Source organism: Chelonoidis abingdonii, chromosome 1 (assembly GCF_003597395.2).
Source record: "Chelonoidis abingdonii isolate Lonesome George chromosome 1, CheloAbing_2.0, whole genome shotgun sequence".
NCBI lineage: Eukaryota > Metazoa > Chordata > Testudines > Testudinidae > Chelonoidis > Chelonoidis abingdonii.
Window position 1 is genome coordinate 112,515,449 of NC_133769.1, and position 22,677 is coordinate 112,538,125.

The 22,677-nt window shown below is 40.0% G+C and overlaps 1 protein-coding gene across 2 annotated transcripts in view; it reads left to right on the top strand.

Moving 5' to 3' along the window:
• Positions 1–401: 401 nt before the first annotated feature.
• Positions 402–22,677, top strand: part of SLC13A4 (solute carrier family 13 member 4) — a 36,456-nt gene continuing 14,180 nt past the window's right edge. For both annotated transcript variants that reach the window (XM_032796144.1, XM_032796145.1), the window contains exons 1-8: positions 402–1,275; positions 8,703–8,831; positions 14,111–14,247; positions 14,856–15,037; positions 17,813–17,867; positions 18,712–18,751; positions 19,452–19,529; positions 21,203–21,393. In XM_032796144.1, the coding sequence (XP_032652035.1) occupies positions 1,177–1,275; positions 8,703–8,831; positions 14,111–14,247; positions 14,856–15,037; positions 17,813–17,867; positions 18,712–18,751; positions 19,452–19,529; positions 21,203–21,393 (911 nt within the window). In that variant the 5' untranslated portion in view covers positions 402–1,176. The remainder of the gene's footprint in view (positions 1,276–8,702; positions 8,832–14,110; positions 14,248–14,855; positions 15,038–17,812; positions 17,868–18,711; positions 18,752–19,451; positions 19,530–21,202; positions 21,394–22,677) is intronic.

The following is a 22,677-nucleotide window of genomic DNA, read 5'->3' on the forward strand; positions in this document are numbered from 1 at the left end:
ATGGATCCCTGCAGCCTATGGATGAGCTAAGCCATTAGAACCCCATGGTTGGGGAGCATTAGGTCCTGAATTTGCGTCTGATTTCCATGGAGTCTGGCTGATGTTAGTGTGTACATAGGCACAGATTGCAGCACACCCCTTCTAAATTAATAGCCCCCATGAATGAAGCAACAGTGATCATGAAAGAGAAAGTATGTTCTATAGAAAACAATGTTTGTTTATTTATCAGCAGTTCCTAGGCCTTGAACTAATCACACTGTTCAGCAACTAAAACAGCCTTTCTTTGTGAGGGGAGGTTGTTTGTCTTCTCAAGCATCCTGATTGGCTTTTGGATGGTGGGCGGAGGTTCTACCATTTTCCATCCTCCTTACTGTCAAATTATAGTTGGACGAGCCTTTTTAACAAGTTTTTTTATCTTGAGACTGAGGATAATCTTTGCAAGTACTGCCGCCCTGCGAATTCCAGGATGAAGAAAAAGTAGGGGAAAGGTAAACTCAAAGTCGAAAAGAAAATTATAAGGAAGAAATCTGAACTAAGCACATCATCAAAAGCAGGAAGACTTTAAAAAAGACTACTGTATCTTTCCTTCATTGGTTTAAACTGTAAACTGTTGCTACTAACAATTTCCCAGGAAGAAAAGAAAATCCAGTATTGGAAAACTCAGGCTATAGTATTAGTGAAGAGAGACTTTAGGACATACCGGGGGTGGTTATGCTGGTATTAGATTTCATTTATCAAAAGCAAGACTTACATCACTGAAAACCAGATGATGGAAGGAACAGAAGCTTTATAAAACAGGGATGAGAAGGCAATGCAGGAACTTCCTTGATTCTGAATAAAAACACCAGTACCAAAAAGACCACTATGCTCCAGCTTGCAAAGCTCTCTAGGTTATGGTGTGACAATCATAAGGACATGCTAGTAAGCCCTACATAAACCTGATAAAAAGATTAGCAAATTTGATAGCGTTTCTTTAATATATAACAGAAAAAGAATAAATCTTATAACAAAGATATTTCAGGGGCGGGAAGGTGGGGAAAAGAGTTGACACAGTGCAGTCAGAACCTGTTCAGAGACATCAGGGCAAAGCTGAAGAAGGACCTGGAGCTGAAGTAGAAGCATCTGAGGAAAACAAGGACAAATCCAAGAAGAAGAGTAACCAGGAAGTGAAGTATTATGGCACTGGTGAAGGAGCTCCTCAGGGCCAGAAACCTGCTGCTTGTTGTGCTCATTCCACTTCTGCTGCTTCCTCTGCCACTTCTATACCCCAGCAGTGTAAGTACATTATTGTTTACTTTTTAAAGCTTTTGGAGCAGATGGGCAAAGAGAGTGATAGTGAGTTGCAGGATAACCATCCTGGACAGAGGTGCTGCAGAAAATGGGGGGCCGGGGAGAGACTTACAGAGCAATTATTCTTACAGAGCAATGATGCCCCTTTGTAGAACTTAGAAATACAATTTATTTAGAAGCAACAGTAGTAGTCTCCAAAGCAACCAAATATGATGTCACAAGCAGAGGTGAGAAATCAGCACTGAAGCTGAAAAAGCTCCTGTTTTCAGGCAAATGCATCAAATACATTTTTTTTAAGTGTGACAAAAATACAGACTATATATGGCAGATACACAGCATTATCTTTAACAAGCATTCTTTTAAAAATTATACCAGGTGTCATGAGGCTCGTAATGACAACAGGTTGTCCAGGGACTTTCAAATTAGACTGAGTTTTTATAAGACAGCTGTAAAGAATGGAGCCAGGATTCAGTAATAGAAATGTAGGAACATCCACAGCATTTGATATTGCATATCAGACTTTGGTTTCTCTAGTCCAGTATTACACTTCTGGCAGTGGCTAAGTGTTGAAGTCTCAGAGAAAGGCACAACAGCACAAAATGGAGGAATTGTGCTTAGGGGCTGAGGAATCTGGTTTTTATTCCTGGCACTGCCCTGGACTTCCTGTCCTTAACGTAGTCATTTTATCTCTCTGTGCCTATGTTTCCCCATTTGTAAAATGGAGGATAATAATGCTTCTCTACCTCATAAAGATGTTGAGGTTTAATTTGTTAATGTTTGTGAGGTATTAAAAAATCTATGGTGATGATCCCCATAGAGATGCCTATAAATAAATACACATCTGGCCAGTGGTGCAGTACCTTACCTTGAGAGCAAAATTCCTTTCTGATTCCTGCTAATGACCAACTCAAACTCTCCTACTTCTGTGAGGATATATACTACCATAAGCATAAATAGAAATATTATTAATGGCCATAAAATTATCCATCCCTTTTTGGAATATAGCCATAGGGTTTGATAGGGAAGAAGATCAAGATTCACAGAATAGGACTGTTCCAACACCAGAGAGCTTTGTGTTGGACTTTGCAGTAACTTTTTTTGCTCCAGACTTCATGGTAGAATACTAATAAATTTAGCTGACACTCAAGCATTTTAATGTAGTTTTTATTTCTTGCTCTCTCTGATTGTAATTCCTCCTCAAAGCTCGAAGATTAAATTGGCCCTTAACTGATTTTGTCCTATTCCATTAATCAATGGAACAGGACAAAATTAATCAATAATACTACTTTTCTGTCTTTCTCATGGAAATTGAAGTTAACACAGGATTTATGTTTTTACCAGCTGCCAGTCCAACACTGGGAATAACATTTGGTTATATGAATTACACCCCCTCACCTCATGCTGCCAGACCCACTGCCCCACTGAATCCATTAACTCACACATAGCCCTTCCTCTCCAAGAAGAGCAGGAGGTGCTGGGTGCAGTAAACAGACAAACAGTGTGCCAGGGGGACAGACTAGGATTTAAAGAACACGGCCAAAGATTATGTACTTTGGTTCATATTAGTCTTATTTGAATTAAAGAGAGGAAACATATAAGGTGATGGAAAAAGCACAGGAATGAGGATTGGGATCTGGTTTTCATTCCTGCCACTAAATCATTGTATGATCTTGGGTAAGTTTTCAAGAGTCTCTTGAGTCTGGGTACTCAACTTGAAAGGGACCTGGCTTTCAGTAAGTGCTGAGCCCCCACCCTCTGGCAATCAGGCCTTTTCAAGCTCTTTCAAGTTGGGCACTCAGAAAACCTGCCCTCCCAATTTACCTGTCCCTTTTAAAAATCTTGCCTCATTTTCCCCATCTACATAACTGGTAAATGCCTTCCTACCTCATAGGGCTGGTGGGAGGTGACTACATGCATGCTTTGAGAGCCTAAAATGGAAGATTCTTCAATGATGAAAAATTTAATCATTATCTTTAGTCAGGGATTGTAACATGGCTGCCTACAGTCCCACCTTTTTTCTGCCACAGGGGCTAATTGAGATGGCATTGGTGGAAGCAGAGTCATTGCATCACAGCCTTTCTATATATGTCCCTCTCCACTGCATTCTGCTTCCCTACTCCCTGTTTCAGGACCCTCTGTAGCTGTGGATTTTGCACCCCCTTGGGGCTGTGGGTGGAGAAGGGACGGGGTAGAACAGCTAATACTTCACTAGACACAACCCCACTTCAGTACTTAGTTACTCTGGTTACCAATGAATAAATAAATAAACAAAAGTGAAATAGAAGAGATTAGCATGGTTTCTCATAGAAACAAGCCCTCTTAAAGCACTTGCAGAATAAATGGCCCAAGCTGCTACAGAAGCCGATTAAGTCTTTAGCAAAGATTATCATACAGCAGTTATTGTGGACACTTTTCTACCCAAGCACTTACTGCTCAGTTTTCCGTCTTTTCAAAATTGACTTTATTTTGTTTTTGTTTGGAAACTGAAGACACACTTATTCTTAGGAAGAAAAAAAGCATCAATTGTAACAGATTCAACTTTTCCTCCATCCCATGTAAACTGTGTGCTGCCCCGTTTTTACTATTGTACGTTATTTATAACACAACAAAAGGGTTGGAGAACATATGCAATGTAGTTGTAGCTGTCTTGGTCCCAGGATAGTAGAGAGACAAAGTGGATGAGGTAACGTCTTTTATTGGACCAACTTTTGTTGGTGAGAGAGGCAACCTTTCAAGCCACACAGAGCTCTTCTTTATTTATGTATTAAAAAATTATATCACATACTTTTGAAAGGGGAAGTAGTTTAGGAGCAACATATTATCGGATTAAAATTATTTTTGGCAAAGAATATCTTTAAGATTTTACATATTTACCGTAAGCAAAGTAAAAGACTCTTAGTTCCACCAAGATTTATTTTTAAATGGTCACTGTTTCTCATGTAGGACCTACACAAACTCAGTGCTTTTGTTCTGCAGCAGAAGTTAACTAATAAATATTCCAGAAATATGTTAAATGGCTCCCGGGGGCTCTGAGTGCAGGTCCATACACTGTATCATATATAAGTCTATATTGCTTTTGTTGTCAATGATGGGGCTGCACTAACTAGGGAGTAAACAAATAGAGTTGTGTTTATTTCATGTCCTATAACAAACATATGGAAAGATCCAATATATGTTAAATGGAAGGGAGAAAGTTCTCGGTAGAATTTTTTTTCAGGCTTCTAAATGGAATTATAAGCAACAGAAAGAAAAATAAAGAAACCTATACAAATGGGCTTAGTGTTTAATTTAAGTATCTCATACTACTTTTTCCTTGTCGTCATCCTTTTGTATCTTTGCCCAACATTTGGACTCCTGTCACTGCCATGTCACAGGTGGGAATCGATAGCAACATGCAGAACAGCCCGGACACTTGATTTAGGACTTGACTTGATTTATGACAGTTTTTCCAAGGCTGCAATTCTGCCCCCACTAAATCTATAAGCCTGATCTACAGCACACTGAAGTCACTAAAAGTCTTTTCATCCAGGCTTTTGTGAGCTTTTCAATGAGACTGTGTCAAAAGGTGACTGGTCTTTTAAGGGGCGCTGGGTCTAGCCCCAACTATGACACACTTAAGTCATTTCCCTAGGTGGAGAAAATCAGCAATTCAATGACAGTCAGGTCATGTGGCTAAAATCATGCCTGGTGTGATGGTGATAAAAACAGAAGCCACGGAAGAGCCAGGAGAATTGAGGCACTGAGCAGCAGTGCTAGAACCTGCCTGCTTGCGGGCTGGTGAAGATGACTTGAACCATTGCAGGAGGGCTATGAAGTCCCTTACGAAGGGAGAAGTACTGCATAGCTCCACAAAGGAGGGCTACAGAATCCTTTAACCAGGGAGAAAGATTTGAACCCAAGAGACTAAAGGAAACTGTATATTTATGAAGACTCAATAAACTGGACACCAGGAAGGGAAATATGACTTTAGGATGTGAACAAGTTAGTTGGGAGAAGCAAGAAGAAGCTGAGGGTGACATTAGGGTTGCCACTTCAGAGGTTAGAAAAAAAACAACGGGACATCTAGGATGAGCCCAGTCCCATGAAATTGGACAGCTGGCAGTGTGTACTGAGCACCATACAGCTTTCTCAGGACAGCTAACTCAAGAAAAGGATGACCCTGGGAAAACCTGGACAGGGGGCAACCAAGGGTGCTGGAACAATTTGTATAGCGGGGATGCTGAGAGCCATTGAACCAAACTGTAAACCCTGTATATGATGGAAACCACTTCAAGTCAGGGGGTGCAGCAGCACCCCCAGAACCACTAGTTCCAGCACCTATGGTGGCAACCCTAGGTGGCATGCCTGCAGCACCATGTTGTTCCAGGACTGGGCATGCTGCAGGGATGGAGCCAAGCCATACTCCTGGGTCTCTCTTGAAAATTGACTATGATGTCTAAAAGTAATTGGTGATGTGGCTGACAAGCCATTGACTCCTAAGTTAATGTCATTAACTTGATTAACCATGTGACTCTGGCCTAGACTACATTTAACTTATCTCCATAGATTACAGAAAGTAGATTAATTCTCTGCACCACACAACCTGTGTTCTTTCAGTTTACTCTTCATTTTGTGTAGGATTAAGAGGTTACACAGCTTTTTAAATATAAGATTTTGAAGCCAATCAAGAATTTATTTTTATTGTGTGAGCACTTCAAATTCATAAACATATACATCAAATAATTCAAATGTATGCTTCCATGTGATTTGTAGATTTGGACTTCATTATTCATTTTTTAGTTTTGAAAAGAGAAACAAGCAAGATAATTGCCATGTGAATTAGGATACCGTCCATCCGTCTAAATAGCTAATAATTGCAGTGAGCCATATCCCAGGTGCATACTTCATTAACTTCAATGGAATTTTGTCTGACTTTGACACAGTCTAAAAAAGAAAATTTCAGGCTAGCTCCAATCTCTAGAGTTTTCACTATATTATTTTAAAGAATCTGTTACAAATGTCATAAACTGTATGTTACCCTTCCTTCACTCCCAGATATCCCCACTCCCACCTCTGCATCTTCATTCTTTTTTCTAAAGTTAATCCTAGGTTTCCTGCTGCTATCCTGCCCTTCAGAATTTGAAGAAACAAAAGTAACAAATGGTTCAGCGTAAACCTACAACCACTAGGAAATGTAAAGTTAAGGATGCCACTTTCTACAACTTACTTTGTGGCCTCATTCCAAGAGTTTGAGATCCATGAGTGGGGAGGCAGAGAGAGAGCGAGCTTCTGAGATCACTCCCTGTTTTTCTGTAATTCCAATGTATGTGTATGTGTCTTTGTGTCAGATTTTGAGATCAGTGAACATGTGGCAAGAGGGAGTGGTCAAAACAGTGTTTGGGGACCTGTATGATGACTAGCTCTAGCTGAAACTATTACTCGCATGAGCTACAAACTCGCACTCTAAAATTAAAACAGAAATTTGTGATGTGTAGAGATATAAAGGAAAAGGAAAAAACACTCCTTAATCTTACAGAATTCATTGCTCTCCAAAGTTCTGGTGTAGACAGAATTAGCAACAATTTCATAAGTGTACCTTTCTAGCAATGGTGATAGCTGGTGTGACACCATGCAAGTACCTTTTCTAGGCAACCCGGATAATTTACTGCAGTCTTCCAGCTTATTTTTCAAACAGACGTGTGTCACTTCACTCTCTATGACATTCAGCAGAGCTTGCCTGCATCTCAGTGAGTTATGCTTAGAGTTCTGGGAATATTTATTGCTAACAACTAAACAAATTTAGCCTCTTGTACTGTTCATGAATTATCTTCAAGCAGATGTCAATTTTCACAAATTGGGGGCCAGATCCTTAACTGGTATAAATTGACAGCTCTATGGAGGTTAAAGGAGCTATGATCATTTACACCAGCTAAGAATCTTGCCATTGTTCATTATTGAAAATTATCCATTGGATGGTTTGTATGAAAATATGTCATCCTATGGATTTCTTACTAAATAATCACAGACTGTTGCTTTGAGTGTTCACTACTCATAATTTCCTGTTTGAGCTGCGTGATTTGTTCCTGCTCCTGGACTAGATGATTCCCAAAACAACAAAAAGTTTTCAGGAAGCCACATGAACTCTTCTTGTGCCAATTGACGGGTATTTCTAACACATACCTTTTCCTCTGGTAAATTATTGTGTACAAAAATTACTGCAGAAAAAGAAACAGAGAGCAAATCACAGGGGACTTGAATACCCTTTAAATTAATTAGTTTTTATTCAAATCAATGTTTGTAAATATCTGTTGACAGTGCTCCTTGGGCTCTAGTTATGATCCCCCCTCAACTGTTTCTTTTCTGTAGTTCAGCATATAATATCATCCAGAACTAAACCCAAAGAAAATGTTCATGCAGATTAGTATCTGTCATTGCTTCTATTTGTTCAAAAACTTCAGCCAACCTAGGTTTAAATTAGTTGTCGTTGACCTGGCTTTAACCCTTATTTCTGAAAATGACATTAAACGGTCACAAGTTAAATAACAAAGAGCATTAAAGTAACTGAAATATAAGTAGTAAAAACAATAATTGAATTAAATAATATAAACTAGGCATACTCAAGCTGCCATTAGAGAAATACAGATCCAGATTGCTGTGCTCCAGCTATATAATTTCATTGGAAATGCTGGAACTATTACAATTCCATAACACACATGTATATTTTGTTTGGTTCTGAACCTTAATACAACACTGGTTCGTATGTTAAACTTTCCATCATAAGGTTTCACTATTCCATAGTCTGAGATCTGGTTGAATTAGGAGAGACATTTTTTTCTCATTCTTATACAAGAATTTATCACAGTTACAATGTCACTACAGGCAAGAAAAAGCAAATGGAGTGTCTAGACTACCCTGGGTTAGAGTGGATGAGATCAAAGACTGATTTTAATATTTCTGGATTATGAAGCATGTATTTGGGAACTGGGAAGTCTTGAGACTCCAAGGATTGTGGTTTAATTAGTAGCAAGTTGAAGTGACCATTCAATAAAAATAAATTCTTGATTTGGCTTCAGAATTGTATTTTTAAAATTGAAGTAACTTAAGAAACTGTGTAACCTCTTTAATAGTCACTCTTTATGCTCTTCTTTTTACCCCAATTGTTTTCCTAATCCATTTCTAATTTGTCACCGGAATAATCCTTAAACTCTGAGTAGCATCCTGCTCTCATTTGGAATTTCTTCAGTCCTCTAGTGGTAGCCTACAATTTAGTCCCAGTTAACTGGCTCTTTGGGAAGTTCCCATAATATGGTCCCCATGCACTGTGCTGTAATCTAATAACCTGTTGTTGGGCCCTCTCTGTGGACACACTTGCAAAGGCTGATGCAGCAGAGGTGATTTCAGCGATGTCTAACCTCAGTGATTTCTCCCCACAGGAAGCCTCATGTGCCTATGTGCTGATAGTGACAGCTGTGTACTGGGTCTCAGAAGCAGTACCGCTTGGAGCTGCAGCCCTAGTTCCTGCTTTCCTCTATCCACTCTTCGGAGTCATGAAGTCCAGTGAGGTAGCTCAAAGTGTACTTTTGAATCACTTCTTCTTTCTCTGCTAATCGTTTGCAACAAACAATTCAGGAGAGCAACAGGGATAACAGAGTGCTAAGTGTCCTAAACATGGAAAAAGTAGGACAATCATCAGCTTATAAAAGGAATGTACTATGACATTCTGGGGTGCAATCTAGACGGATGTGGGGCTATGTCACCCCTGCCCTGCAACCTTGGATGTCTCACAGAGCTGCTGAAGCTTCCAACTTGGATCATTCACAATTAGCTTGCCAGCATGCAGGTCACACACAGAGTGTCTTTGTATAGCCACAGCCCTGGTCCATCAGCTCTGACCCCGGCAGCCTGTCAGCAGAGACTAGCCACACCCTGGCTTCCACCAGCCTGGGTTACTATTTGCAGGGTGACCCCAATATATTCCCAGTCCCGACTTTTCCCCCAAAACATGTCTTCTGCACTGTCCAGCCCTCTCCTGGACAGTCCAAATATATTAGGTCTGTTGCCCCTCAAAGGAAATCCATACACAACAGTTTGTTACCTTAAATGAAGTTACTCAAATAATTCACAACACTGGTTTAGTTTTAATTAAAGAATAAAACAAGTTTATTTAACTATAAAAATAGATTTTAAGTGAGTACAAGAAGTAGTAATAAGGCATTAAAGTTAAAAATGGTTACAAGAAAAATACAGATAAAACGCTTTCTAAACGTAAGAAAATAGACTTGGTTCAAGGTGAAGTTCTTACATGTTTTCAGTACTTTGCTGACTAAACTCTTAGGCCATAATCTGTTCCCAAAGTCCACAGGCTATTCCTTTTGTCATCTTAAGTGACAAAGAGAAATGGAAAGGGAGAGAGAACTTGGGGTGCTTTCCCCTCTCACTTGTATAATTCAATCACCCTTTGAAATGCATTTTCCTGAGAGTGACCCCTAGATAAAGTTCTTTCCAGCTGAGAGCAAGGAGACATGGAGTCTGGTAGGGAGGAGGCTTTTTGCTGCTGTTTGCTAAGATGCAGACCTATTTATTCCTGCCCCCTTTTCCTTGCCAAAGAATGGCCACTTGATAGGTTATGGCCCATCAGCTTTGATGACACCTGGCTGTGGCGTCAAATTGTCCTTTGTCTTTGAGAAACAGGTTTACCCACTTCCCAGACTTGTCTAGTAAACACACTTCTGTCATGATTTCAGCTTATGTTAATAACTGTACATATAATGTTGTTACCTACATCTGATCATGAAATTATTGACCAGCAAGTTATTAATTTTCAAATGATAGCTGACAAGGCATATTTTACACAAATATTATTACAATAGTGTATAGCAGGGGTGGCCAACCTGCAGCTTGTCAGCCACATGCGACTCTTTTACAGTTAAAATGTGGCTCACAGAGCCCCTCCCCCCATTCTCCAACTTCCAGACTGTTTGGGGGAACTTGGGGCTTCTGCCCTATGGAAGGATGGTGAACCAGGGGCTTCTGCCCAGCAGGGAGGTGGGTGTCAGGGCTTCAGCTCCACAGGAGGCACCTGCCAGGGCTTGGGGCTTCAGCTGGAGTGGGCTGAGATCTCAATCCCTGGCAGGCATGCCCTGCAGGGATGAATCCCCAAGACTCCCTAACTCCGTAGGGCAGAAGCCGCTAGCCCCACCACTCCATCACAGAGTTAAAGCCTCGAGCTCCAGCAGACATGCCCCAACTCTTGAACTTCTGAAGATTGTTATATGCAGCTCGGAGGGTCAATAAGTTTGTCCATCCCTGGTGTATAGGATGTGAATACAGAGGTGCATTCCATCACATAGAAATATAGGAATGGCCACACTAAATCAGATGATTGGTCCATCTAGTCCAGTGTTCTATCACCAACAATTCTCAGTATCAGCAGCTTCAGAGGAAGGTGGAAGAAACCTTGCAATGGGTAACTATGGAATAACTCTTTCCCAAGGAAAATTTCCTCCTGAACCCTAATACTTAGAGGCTGTCTGATCCCTGAAGCAGGAGGATATGCATGACTGATATTAATATTTACAATTATAACTAGCTATTCTTATCTATATAAATGTCTGATCTGTTTCACAAATCCATCTAAACTTGACCTCAGTGATTGATATCTTGTGCCAATGAGTTCCACAAGCTAAGTGTGTGTTGCGAGAAAAAAAGTATTCCCTTAGATCAGTTTTGAATTTTCTTCCTTTAATTTTCATTAGTTATCTTGTATTATGGGACTGGGGACTTCCATTCATGCTATCTACATTCTTTATAGGGGTTTTCTTTTGTTATTGTTCTCAGTATGAAGGTCATAGTCAGCTTATTAGAGCAGAAAGCAGAGGGCTTATCTACATGAACAATGTGTATAGAAGCCAGGAAGTCATATTCCTCACTCATAGCGTAAATTTAATCTAAATGTAATACAAGGCCTGAATGTAAACCGGTATAGTGAAATGTACAGACAGCCTGAAACTGCTCTGTAAGGTGTGAAGTGCCCTGGCGATCAGCAGTGAAATGATTAACTGTGTTGACATGGAAAATTACATAATTAGATTACAAGGTTATGTTTTGCACTTGTTACACAAGCTCAGCCTACCTCTTACTTGTTCCCAAGTGCCAAAACCCCAGCTATGCCCTATGCAACTGCAAGGCCCTTCACTTTCCCCTGACTTCTAAACAGCTACACATTTTCAGTACAAAATTCTGCTGCAGGCTGAAGATTTAAAATGTATGGGCAGCGTGCTACAAATTGAATTTAATATTTAATTTAAATAACCACAGGAATACTCAACAGACTGCTTTATTCATTTATCAAAAATAAAAAGGGAACTTAAATTTAAAAAAACCCGAAAACCTAAGCTGAAGCTGTTGCAAAATTTCCAGTCTGCTGCATTGGAGTGACACAAAACAAAGGTCTTGCCACACACTTTACATCAAATCTTGTTCACAGGGCCGTGCGTGGGTGTGTTATATTCATTTCTTTTTCAGAAATACTGTAAAAGGGATAAAGGAAAACAATTAAATCTTTGTTCTGCTAGCTTGATAGATTCCTTTCATTCAGTCTAAGAACTTTTTTATTAAAAAAATGCTGGACAGAGTATTAGGGAAAAAAAAAAGTTAATGAGGCAGAAAGTAGTGAAAGAAAGCCAAAGAGGTGATATTTAACAGTTTCTGGCAAACACTTAACCATGATGGCCAAATCCTTTTTTGCCACCATGGGAATTTGTTAAATAAAAATAAATACCTTTTAATAACGTATGATAGCACTTTTCATGAGCAAAGCTCTACAAAAGAGAGAGAGTATCATTATAATGAGATAATGACAGATGAGGTGTAGAGAAATTAAGGACAAAGAGAGAAATCTTGACCCCATTGAAGTCAATGGCTAGGCTCCTATTGATTTCAGTGGGACCAGGATTTAACCCAAGTGCTTTCAAACCCTAACCCTATATTTAGTTAAATACATAGTTAGGTGTTGGGTTAAATGTTTGCCTACTCTTTTAAATATTACTTCTTTGAGATCATCTCTACAAGGAAAATAAGAGTGATTTTAAAGCATGGTAGCTGATACGTGATTGCTAAAGCATTTTAAAATCCTAATGTAGTCAGAAAAAGTTGTAGTATTAACTGTTAGCTGGTCCTTGTAAACCCTTTCCTGTGAATCCTTCACCTCAACAAGCTAACATATTAAAACTACAACTTGCTCTATCTGTATTTGTGATCACATTTTCAAAGTACACCCTTTGTTCAAGTGTGGAAGAGTCCTTTGACTTTTTTGAATTAGCAGCAGGCAGAGGTGCCAACTCCATGGGTGCTGCAGGGCTGGGCACCACAGGGAAAATTAGCGGGTGCTCTGCACCCACCAGCAGCCAAGCTCCTTCCACCCCCTCCTCACCTCCTCCTCCCCTAGCATGCCGGGTCCCAGCTCCTCCCTCTCCCAGCGCTTCCCACCTGTTGCCTAACAGCTGTTTGGTGGCACTTAGCACTTTCTGGGAGGGAGGGGGAAGAGTGGAGAAGCAGCGCGCTCATGGGAGGAGGCAGTAAAGAGGCAGGGCAAAAGTGGGGACTTGGGGGAAGGAGGAGGAATTGGGGCAAGGTGAGGGTGGTGCAGGGGCGGGGCCATGGAGCAGTGGGGAAGTCGGCGCCTATGGCAGCAGAAGCTGCAGTTGCACAGCACATCTGAAAACCAGACCCATCTATTTACATGCTAAAATATGAATTTAGATGCCTGACTACAGGTAACTAATTCTGAAAATTTAGGCTTTAGGGACTTAACACAGCAAATCTGTGGCTGAGTCAGGAATAGCACCTAGGCATCCTTATTTTCTTTCTTTCTTTTTTTTTCAATTATGGAGAGGCAAGATGGTCCAGTGGTTAGGGTACTAGTTTAGCGCTCTGGAAACCTAGGTTCAGTTTCCTGCCACACGCTTCCTTTGTGACGTTTCAGGGAGAAATGAGGCCACAATTTGGCTCTAAGTATCTTACCCAGGGTCACTAAGAGAGTCTATGTCAGAGCAGTGGGTTGAAGTTTATAATATAGACATTGGTAGTGACTCCATAGTTACATTTGTATGGAGATTTGCTATGAAATCATGATTAAATCCTGTTCTGTTTTACACTTTGGTGATGGAAATTTGTCCCAAAATTTCCAGAAAATTCTTCAAAAAGCAATGGCATTTTCTGTGTAATATTTTTTAGTAAAACAGCTGCTGATTTTTGTGCTTTCTCTCTGTCATACACATATGCTCACATGTGCATGATCAGTGACCATTACACACTGACATTTCAATCTTTACCTGGTTGGGTAGAGTCAACATGTCTGTGGGGGGTTTTCTGTGGTTGCATTTTAGCCCTGGCTTTCCTTATTATTAAACAGAATTAAGTGGATAGGCAGTAAAATCCCCAGGTTGAGTGAACACTTCAGAAGCTGCCACCTTTATACCTATTGTGGGAATCAGTAGGAGATGTTTCAGTTTGGGTCTAATCAGAACATTTAATACACTACAAAGCAAATCCTGTTCACGGATGTAAGAGAGAATCACATGACTTCTCTCAACTTCTTTCAGTCTCTCCAAAACTGAGAAACCTAGTGACAGGAGGCATGAGACGTATTTTAATTTATAAACACCAGAAGAAAGAAAATTAAGATATGGTATTTTGACTCATAGGTTCTCCAGTTCCTCCACCTTGCCAGCATACTCACTGCTTGGAAACAAGTAATATAAGTGTTTTCACCTTCCCAGCATGGTCTCTGCAAGTAACTTTTACTCTGTGATTGCTTATCTCCTGCTTGCCTTTCCTGCAGGTGGCTGCAGAGTATTTCAAGAACACAACTTTGCTCCTAATGGGGGTGATTTGTGTGGCAGCTTCTGTTGAAAAGTGGAACCTACATAAACGGATTGCCTTGCGTATGGTCATGATGGCTGGTGCGAAGCCAGGCATGTGAGTGAATCCTCTGCCTTAGAGCATTAAAGGATACAGGCATCAAATTTAAAAATAAATGAGCAAATATAAATTAAATCTAGCCCTGTATGCTTTTCAAAAGCAAATGATGTCATTACCCATAATGCACTGTACTTTTACAATCAGATGCCTTAAGTCAATCTTTGATGATCTTTTCATGGGCTGAAAGTTTATGAATTTTCCTGTCCTCTCTCATTCTCTGCCTCTTCTTTTTGCCTTTTATGCCTTCACCAGTACTCTCTGTTCATTGCGCTCTGATATTTCTTTGGTTTTTATCTCCTCTGTTTGTTCTCTCCTTGCCTATTGTTTAATATGTACAATTAATACTCATGATGAAATGTAGAATTTCTTGTTTTCATGTTATAATGAATTTGTAGTCAGGACATAGGTTGGACTTAAATGATGCATTGTATTGTGCTGGTCCCCTGCACTGGGGTGAATTTCAACTTGATGCAATCTAATATATTTGTAAGCAAAGAGAATAAATAATAAATAAATAACAATGAATTAATTAAAATATTAGAAAAGGGGATCACACGAAAAGTTGTAAAAGTGCTCCAAGAGGGCTGTTATCTCCTGTATTCTAGGTTACTTCTCTGCTTTATGTGCTGTACAACCATTTTATCCATGTGGCTTTCCAATACCTCCACCACAGCGATGGTGATGCCAATTGTGGAGGCAGTGCTACAAGAATTAGTGAATGCTGAGGAGGAGCATGAAGTCATTGGTACTGCAGGCAACACCATTTCTGAAGAGAGGGAGCCAAAAGGTATAGGATGATATCAGTAATTTTTCTTTCACTTTTAGATATTTAAGGCCGAATCCAGCTCCTGTAAATGGGCATAGATCCATGGAAGTTAGTGGAGCTATGTGATTTACACCAACTGAGGATTTGGCCCATATTATCTATTTTCATTTATTTTATACGTGATGTTTATTTTATAGCCTCAGGGGTGCCTGGCAGGAGAAGTGGAGTTTGGAGCCTGAATAGGCTGAAGGAAGCTGAGGTGAAGGCATAACTTCAGGACAGATTTAAGTTGTAGCTTATGCACAAGATTCCAGTGAGTTCTAGCTATATGGAAAGTTTGAAGGGTCTGTGACAGGACAGAGGTGAGGTTGTCTAGGTGCCCTAACTCACATGTTTGGAATTATTTTATGTTTAAGCAGTGAATTTCCAGGGTTGCTCATGCTTAGTTTTCAGATGTTTATAACATTCCTATAATGCAGTTTACCCTAAATTACTGATATATACTCTCAACATAGTTTTTGTCTAGGAATTTCCTTGTCTCTTTTGCTTTGTTTTAAATGAAAATGTTCAAGAGAATGTTCCCATGTGACATCTCTATTGATTTAAATATATCCACCTTAACTAGTTTATTTAGTTTTAATTTTTGGGGAAGGGGGTCATATTCTCTGCTACACTCCGGGTGTTTTACCCAACTTGAAAACAGCACAAAACATCCAGAGCATACAGGCCAGTTAACCTGGGTTTACAGCTGCTTTGTTTAAATGGAGCTGTACAAAACACCTTCAGTTTTCCCCCTCTCTCTTTTCCTTCAGATTCTTACTGCCTTTTCCACCTCCCTACACACACATCAGTTGCCTGCACTCCTCTACGTTCCCTGCATGAAGACACATATATATATACAATTTAGTTTCTCCACCTTCCTAGTCTACTTATTGAGTAGATCTGGTGCCATGGATATTTTAAAATATTTAGGCTTAATGGTCATTTTGTGCCATTAGTTTTCATAACTGAAAGTTTATCTCTTACAAAGAAATCCCCCCTTTCCAAAATGGCCATCATCTCTCATTGCTGTCAATGGAACTTAAGCTACAACTTCTCTCAGAGAAGACAGTGGCCACGTATGCTTCACAGAGGCAGAGGCACTCAGTACCACTAAGATCAATGAAAGAGAGAGAAGATGGCTTTTTCAAAATGGCCACCAACTGAGGACGTCTGTCTCTTCAGTATTGCCTAGAACAATGGCAGATGGAAGATGTTTTGAAAGAGGGCAGGTCTTATTTCCTAGCTGACCATTGTGTCTTTCAGCTTTTGCTGAAGGAGAAACGTCCAATTATGAAGAATAAGAAGGGAAATGACCACTAATCTTAAAACATTAAATAAATAATAAAATACAATAATTAAAAAATCATAATCAATTGTAGCTCATGCACAAGATTTCAGTGAGTTCAAAGAGTGGGTTGTTCTGTTACTGAAATAATTAGGGACAAAAAAAATCTAAGATTGGGTGCTAACTTTTTAAAGGTCCCATTTTTAATTAAGTTTAATTCCTAAGATAAGAAATTTACTTGTACATTCTCAGAACATTGGTTCTATACTCAGTGTTATTATTTGGAAGAGAATACACTATATTTTAAATAAGGAACAAAGAGGGTAAATTCTTGCTTTAAGTACAAGACTTAACTATCCATGCCTCCATAATACATTACTTAAAGTTCTGGACCATCTATATCAGAAGGAAGATAGCTGATTATCTCACACTTGTTTGATTCATGGTAGTGGAGGAGGGAATACTAGACAGGGCATAGAGCTCTCTGTCACTACAGGGCATAGTTAAGGTTGTTTGGGACCCTTAACTGTATTTCCAAACATTAACATGTTTGGATTTCTTTAAATGTAACTCTAACTCTGAATACCATCTGTCCCTGAGCAAATTTAAAGCATCACTGCAGTGTTTTTTACCCTTAAGTTGCTGAAATATACTCTCAACCTTAACTCCATTTTGATGGAATATTTTGTCTGGGAATTAATAACGGAATTCTTCATTCATCACTGAAATGCTTCCAGGACACAGAGGCACAGCCCAGAGGCATGGAAGCAAAAGTGTATTTAAACTGGTCAGGGTCTGAAACAACCCTCCTTCCCTCACACCACCATCACTACCATAAGAGTTGACAGCTCAGGGAGCTGATCTAAGGTACAGCAACCCAGTCCTTGTGGTCTATGGGTAGCTATGCAGAACCTCCATAATGCCATGTTATAGCCCCAACCCAACTCCAGCATAACCCTTATGCTGGAGGTTGTGAGAAACAGCCTGCACAGGGCATCCTATAGCTGTCCAGTTCAGTACTTGTGCTAGAAGAATTTGCCACCTGTCAGCTAAGGGCTTTTTTTTGCCCCATATGCCACTGCAGGGGCTGTATTGGGAGGGAAAAGCCCTCCTTTTTAAAAAAAAATTTGGAGGTGTTCCATCTTAGTACTGACCAGATCCAACGTTGCTTAGCCTCTCAGGTCTATGACTGAGGATATACAGCTATAGTCATGTAGAATGTGTTACTGTTAGGTCTTTATTGGCAAAAGTTAAATAAGCAAGAAAATATGGAGTAATAAGATGCTGCATTAGGTCCCCGAATAAAAGGAAGTGTTTATGGAAGATTTTTTCTGGATTCATTTTACATTAGCTCCTGCGTATTCATAGACACAATTCTGAATTGAAGCCAAGGAAATCAGCTCAACTCCCATCTCTGACAGTCTCTCTCTCTCTCTCTTCCCCCTCCATCTTTCTGCCCATTACTATAGGTCTCAGCGGAAAACATGGCCAAGCCTCAGTGGAGGTCATTTTCATCAATGAGGAGTAAGAACGAACCCTGTGCATCACTACTGGAGATATGAACCGACACAGGTTGCAATGAGATGAACTCAGGAATGGCAAAAGGAAGGGAAAACAGAAGCTTGCAAATGAACAGTTTAGATGTGCTTGAAGGGAAAAGATTATGCAAGGAGTGGGGTTCGGGTAACAGATGTCCCTGTTTTATAAGGACAGTCCTGATATTTGGGGCTTTTGCTATATAGGTGCCTATTAACACCATGCCTAGGCCTGATTTTTAAACACTTGTTAAGGTTGCCAATCCTCCAGGATTGTCCTGGAATCTCCAGGAATTAAAGATTAATCTTTAATTAAATATTACGTCTAACCAAAATTGGCAAACCTACTTGCTATCTGGTCACCGTAAGTGGGGTTAATGTAATGATCTGGATCTCACTATGTTATGATCCACAAGCCACACAAGAGAGATGTTAGTCATGTTGCTTTAATGTTAGTCACGTTGCTACTGGAAGGTGCTGAGATGTTATGGCAATGAGGGAGGTATAAGACTCTATACAGAATAGAATAGATTAATAGTGTTGGGTTTTCCAGTGATTCACTCCACTGTGATAGTGATATTAAAGGTTTGGCCACAAACACTCTTGGTTTCATGGAAGTGGCACCCCAACATCATAGAGCTAGAGATAGACCCTTGGAACAAAGTGATTCTTCCCATGTATCTAGCTGAGATGTCAGAATAAATGGAACTTTTCACAACTTCAGCAGATTTTAGTTCTTGTTTAGGTGCTCCACTACCCGCCCTGAACATGTGCCTTTTGAGATAGCTGGGAAACATGCCTTTAAAAATAAACTTTCTTTTCTTTGTTTTTAGTGCTACGACCACTGACTTCAGCTCCGTGGTACATACTAAGGTATTGTGATAGGTAGTACTATACCATGTGACCAACACTCAGCTCTGCATTATAAAGCAGTACAGCAGGAATGATCAAAAGCACACTCCTCTGTCTTTAATGGGAGGTAGTTCTAGTAGAGTCCATATATCATAGCATGCCATGCTTTCGCTGGATCCTATCAGCCTGGCTCCTGAGATCAAGATGGAACACTGGTTCTGTAGTTTCTATGGTCCGTATCTCCATCTTACATGCAAAGCTGTGATCAGCTCAATTGATTAGTGAGTAAGTGTAGTCCATGGGCTCCTAGCAAGTAGCAAATGTGGCCTTTTGTTCTGCAAGATTTGGGCACTCCTTCAGTCAGGGATGTTCAGTCAACTAGAGCACTCTAGTGGTTGACCATTCTACAGCTTATAAAATCAAGGCTCAGGTGCTTCTTGCATGGTTTATGTTGGATTCTACCATCACAAAGCTGCCGTGATGACAGAAGGAGATGAGCTAAACTGACCATTTAATTTTTAAGATTTTTTTAAGGATAAAAAGACTTACTTTTATTTAATCTGCCTTATTACATAGAATAAGGTTTCAGACAAATTGTAGTTGATTTATTGGAAGATTCTTTGCCTGAAATACTCCAAACCACCCTTGAATTTAATTCTAAGTGCCTTCTGGAATTAGGTAGAGAGTATTGTCTAATCAAAGGACATTTACCTTCTTATAGAATATGAATGGTGTGCACATGATAGCCAACCCAATTGGAACTGTGAATCCCCCAAACAAGGGGCAGAATCTACCTCAGGTAAGAGGTGGTAATCTTCTGTGAGAGACAAGTATCACACATTTTTCCTGGCTTCAGGTTCTTACCTTGTAAGTAGCTTTCCATGAAATCTTTGCCTCTGTAGTCTCAGAACATTTAACAGTTAGACCTGTGCTGGTTCCTCAGATGGTTTCCACTTTTTTAGTTCCCCCCTTCACAGCCCTGTTACATCATTTTGGATTTCTTTGATGTAGCCAAAAGGTGAGCGGAGCCCTTTTCATAGAGGTCCACCTCACAGGCTGTTTCCACATGCATTCAATATCATATATTCCATGCTATGGCTAAACAGTTTCCATTTCTGTTTTGCTGTTCCACTTTGTTTCCCCAAATAGCTGTAGATAGCTCTACATAAATATCAATTTTTGGCACAGATCACTGGCTAGAGCCAAACATAAGGTAGACGCACCTTATGGACAGCTCTATCAGCCCTCACTTCCAATATTCCTACACTTCCTATCCTTTGGCAACCCACCACACATGCAGCACACACTCACAGAGACACTTCTGCCAATATACCTCAATCCTGATCTGCATTTCCTTCTTCCAATCCTGGGCATGCCTGAGGCAAGACTTCAATTACATGTATGCTCTGTTTTTATGCACAAACAGATGTCCAGCAGAAGTGAGACTCCAATCAACACATTTATTTGCATATATGGCTCAAAGGGAATTTATACCCAGATCTTCAGAAAAGCTACTGCACTACCCTTGCCACTGAGCATCCTCCCATTTCATACTCACATTCAAGGGTTATTTTGTAACCACCAAATTCATTTCAGTTTTGACCTAATACAGATTTGAACCAGGATTTTCATGAGAGAGACTGCAGGAGGATTGATAAACTCATAACAGCACCAGATTCCTCATGGAAAATAAGTCCATTACAAACCAAAAGAATTATATTATGGCAAATGAATCCAGCTTCTCTGCTGCTGGGGCCTATTTTCTGAGCCTACAGTACAGCCTTTTTTCTTTCTCTCTTCCCTGCACTACAAGTGATAGGTCTCTAGGAGTGGCACCTTATTATTTTCAATATAATACCTTAATTTCCCAGAACCATGCACTGACAGCCACCACTATGGAACCTTCTTTGTGTCACGCTACCCTTTGCAGCCATGTTTTCATTTACCACTTCTCTCTGGGACATATCCTAGCAGCTAAGCATTAGGCATTACAGCTAATTATCTTGTACCTTCCCCCTCCTAATATTAGATTGCTAATTAGAGGTTATGACTCATGAGTCAGTGTGAGGGTGGAAAGTCTGCCAAACATTGCCTGGAATCTTTAACATGCCTCAAGGATTATATGTTCTTAAAACTGAAATAATAGAATCTCCTCCTTCCAGCTCATAAAGGTTTCCTGGTATCCAGTTGAGATCCCATTGAGGACTGGAACAGGGCCAGACTCTGATCAGAAGTCTGATTACTGTTTATGCTGCATTTTGGTTGCAGATCAAATAGTTTGGGGTCACTGGACAGGTCTCTAGTTCTGAGCCCAGTTAATGCCCATGGAGAATAAGCTGCCTGCTCTTTCACAGGCAGGTTATTTCTTTGTAACCTGTAGACATCTTGTCACTCAAAGTTTCCCTCTGGCCCAGGCCAGGCTGTTGGTAATGTCTAATAATAGTGCCTTATGGCATGTCTTTCTTCTTACAGACTCAGATACTTGTCCTGCCTCCTAACCCCAGAGATCTGGACCTGAACACTAAATACCAGTACCAGTCCAGACACGATCACATGATCTGCAAGTGCCTGTCCTTGAGCATCTCATATGCTGCAACCATTGGGGGACTGACCACCATCATAGGGACCTCCACTAGCCTCATCTTCTTAGAGTACTTCAACAAGTAAGTGATGATATTGCACAGTTTCTGATATTACATTGGGGAGCTGTGCTGGAGTAACTACCGTCATCATGATGACTCTATCAAAGGGTTATTGATGTCTGTGGAAACCCTGAAAGATATTCTGTTTAGAGATCATTTTGCTTCTATCTTGTATATTTTCTTTGTGTATACTTTCTCTCCTAGGGCTTTATTACTAAGGGTATTTGACTGAAAGCAGGATCTTTATTTCTTATATGCTCATTTTCAAATGGGAGTTGACCTCTTTTGAAAAGATCAGGCCCTATGTTATAGTGGGCACATGCATGTACACAGATGGAATGTTTGTTTGCTTCTTTTATTAGAAAAAATGCAAAACTACTTTGAGGGTCAGAGATAATTTCGCAGAATAACTTTTGAAATGACACACATGGTTTTTGTAAAACTGATTCTGCAGGTGAACTCTTGATGGAAGGTTTGGGTTTTCAAGCACCCTCAAAGAAGACATATTAATGTTCCTTGCCATTATGACACTTCCAGCACTTTGGGATTGTTATGAGATGCACTGCTAAACAGCTTTGCCAGAGTCCAGTCTGCTGTATTAATTTTTTTATATTTTGTGTCCCAAGACCACAAATACACAGAAACCATGAGTGAAGTCCTGCTGCTATTGAAGTCAATAGAGTTTCAGCAGGGCCAGGATTTCATCCCTTATGCTTGCCTATACCTCTGAAATTATCTGTACATATGCGATCATTTGTTTAAAGACCAATTCGCTGTATTGAAGCAGTTTGTGATACAACTAGGATGAAAGACACAATGCAAAAACAGTTGTATTGCATTATAACATCCATTTAAATTTACCAGTGAATTCCATCCTCAGACTAACCTGTTATTTCCATAGCCATGGTTGTTTTTACATGTCATCCAGACTACCCCAAACATGAATCAATTTGTTTCTATCACAAACTCCGTGGAGCAAAGAGATATTTTATGCAGATGTTGATTTCTGTTGAGATGAGCATCATCTGTGAGCTTCTTGACCGAGGTTACTACATATATTCATGACATGTTTTGAATCTATATTACACTGGGCCAAATTAATCCCTCCTGTTATAGCAATAAAAATATGTGCCATAAAAACATTTCTAAAATGTCTGTGGTAAACTGAACATATGCTGGTATTTGGTGTGGTGTTGATATAAAGGCTAATTTGGAAATCATTTGGGAGTGGCTTTGCTATGCATGTGTAATGCAATTATCACAAACTCATGCTAATACAACCCTTATGCCATACCACACAGCCAT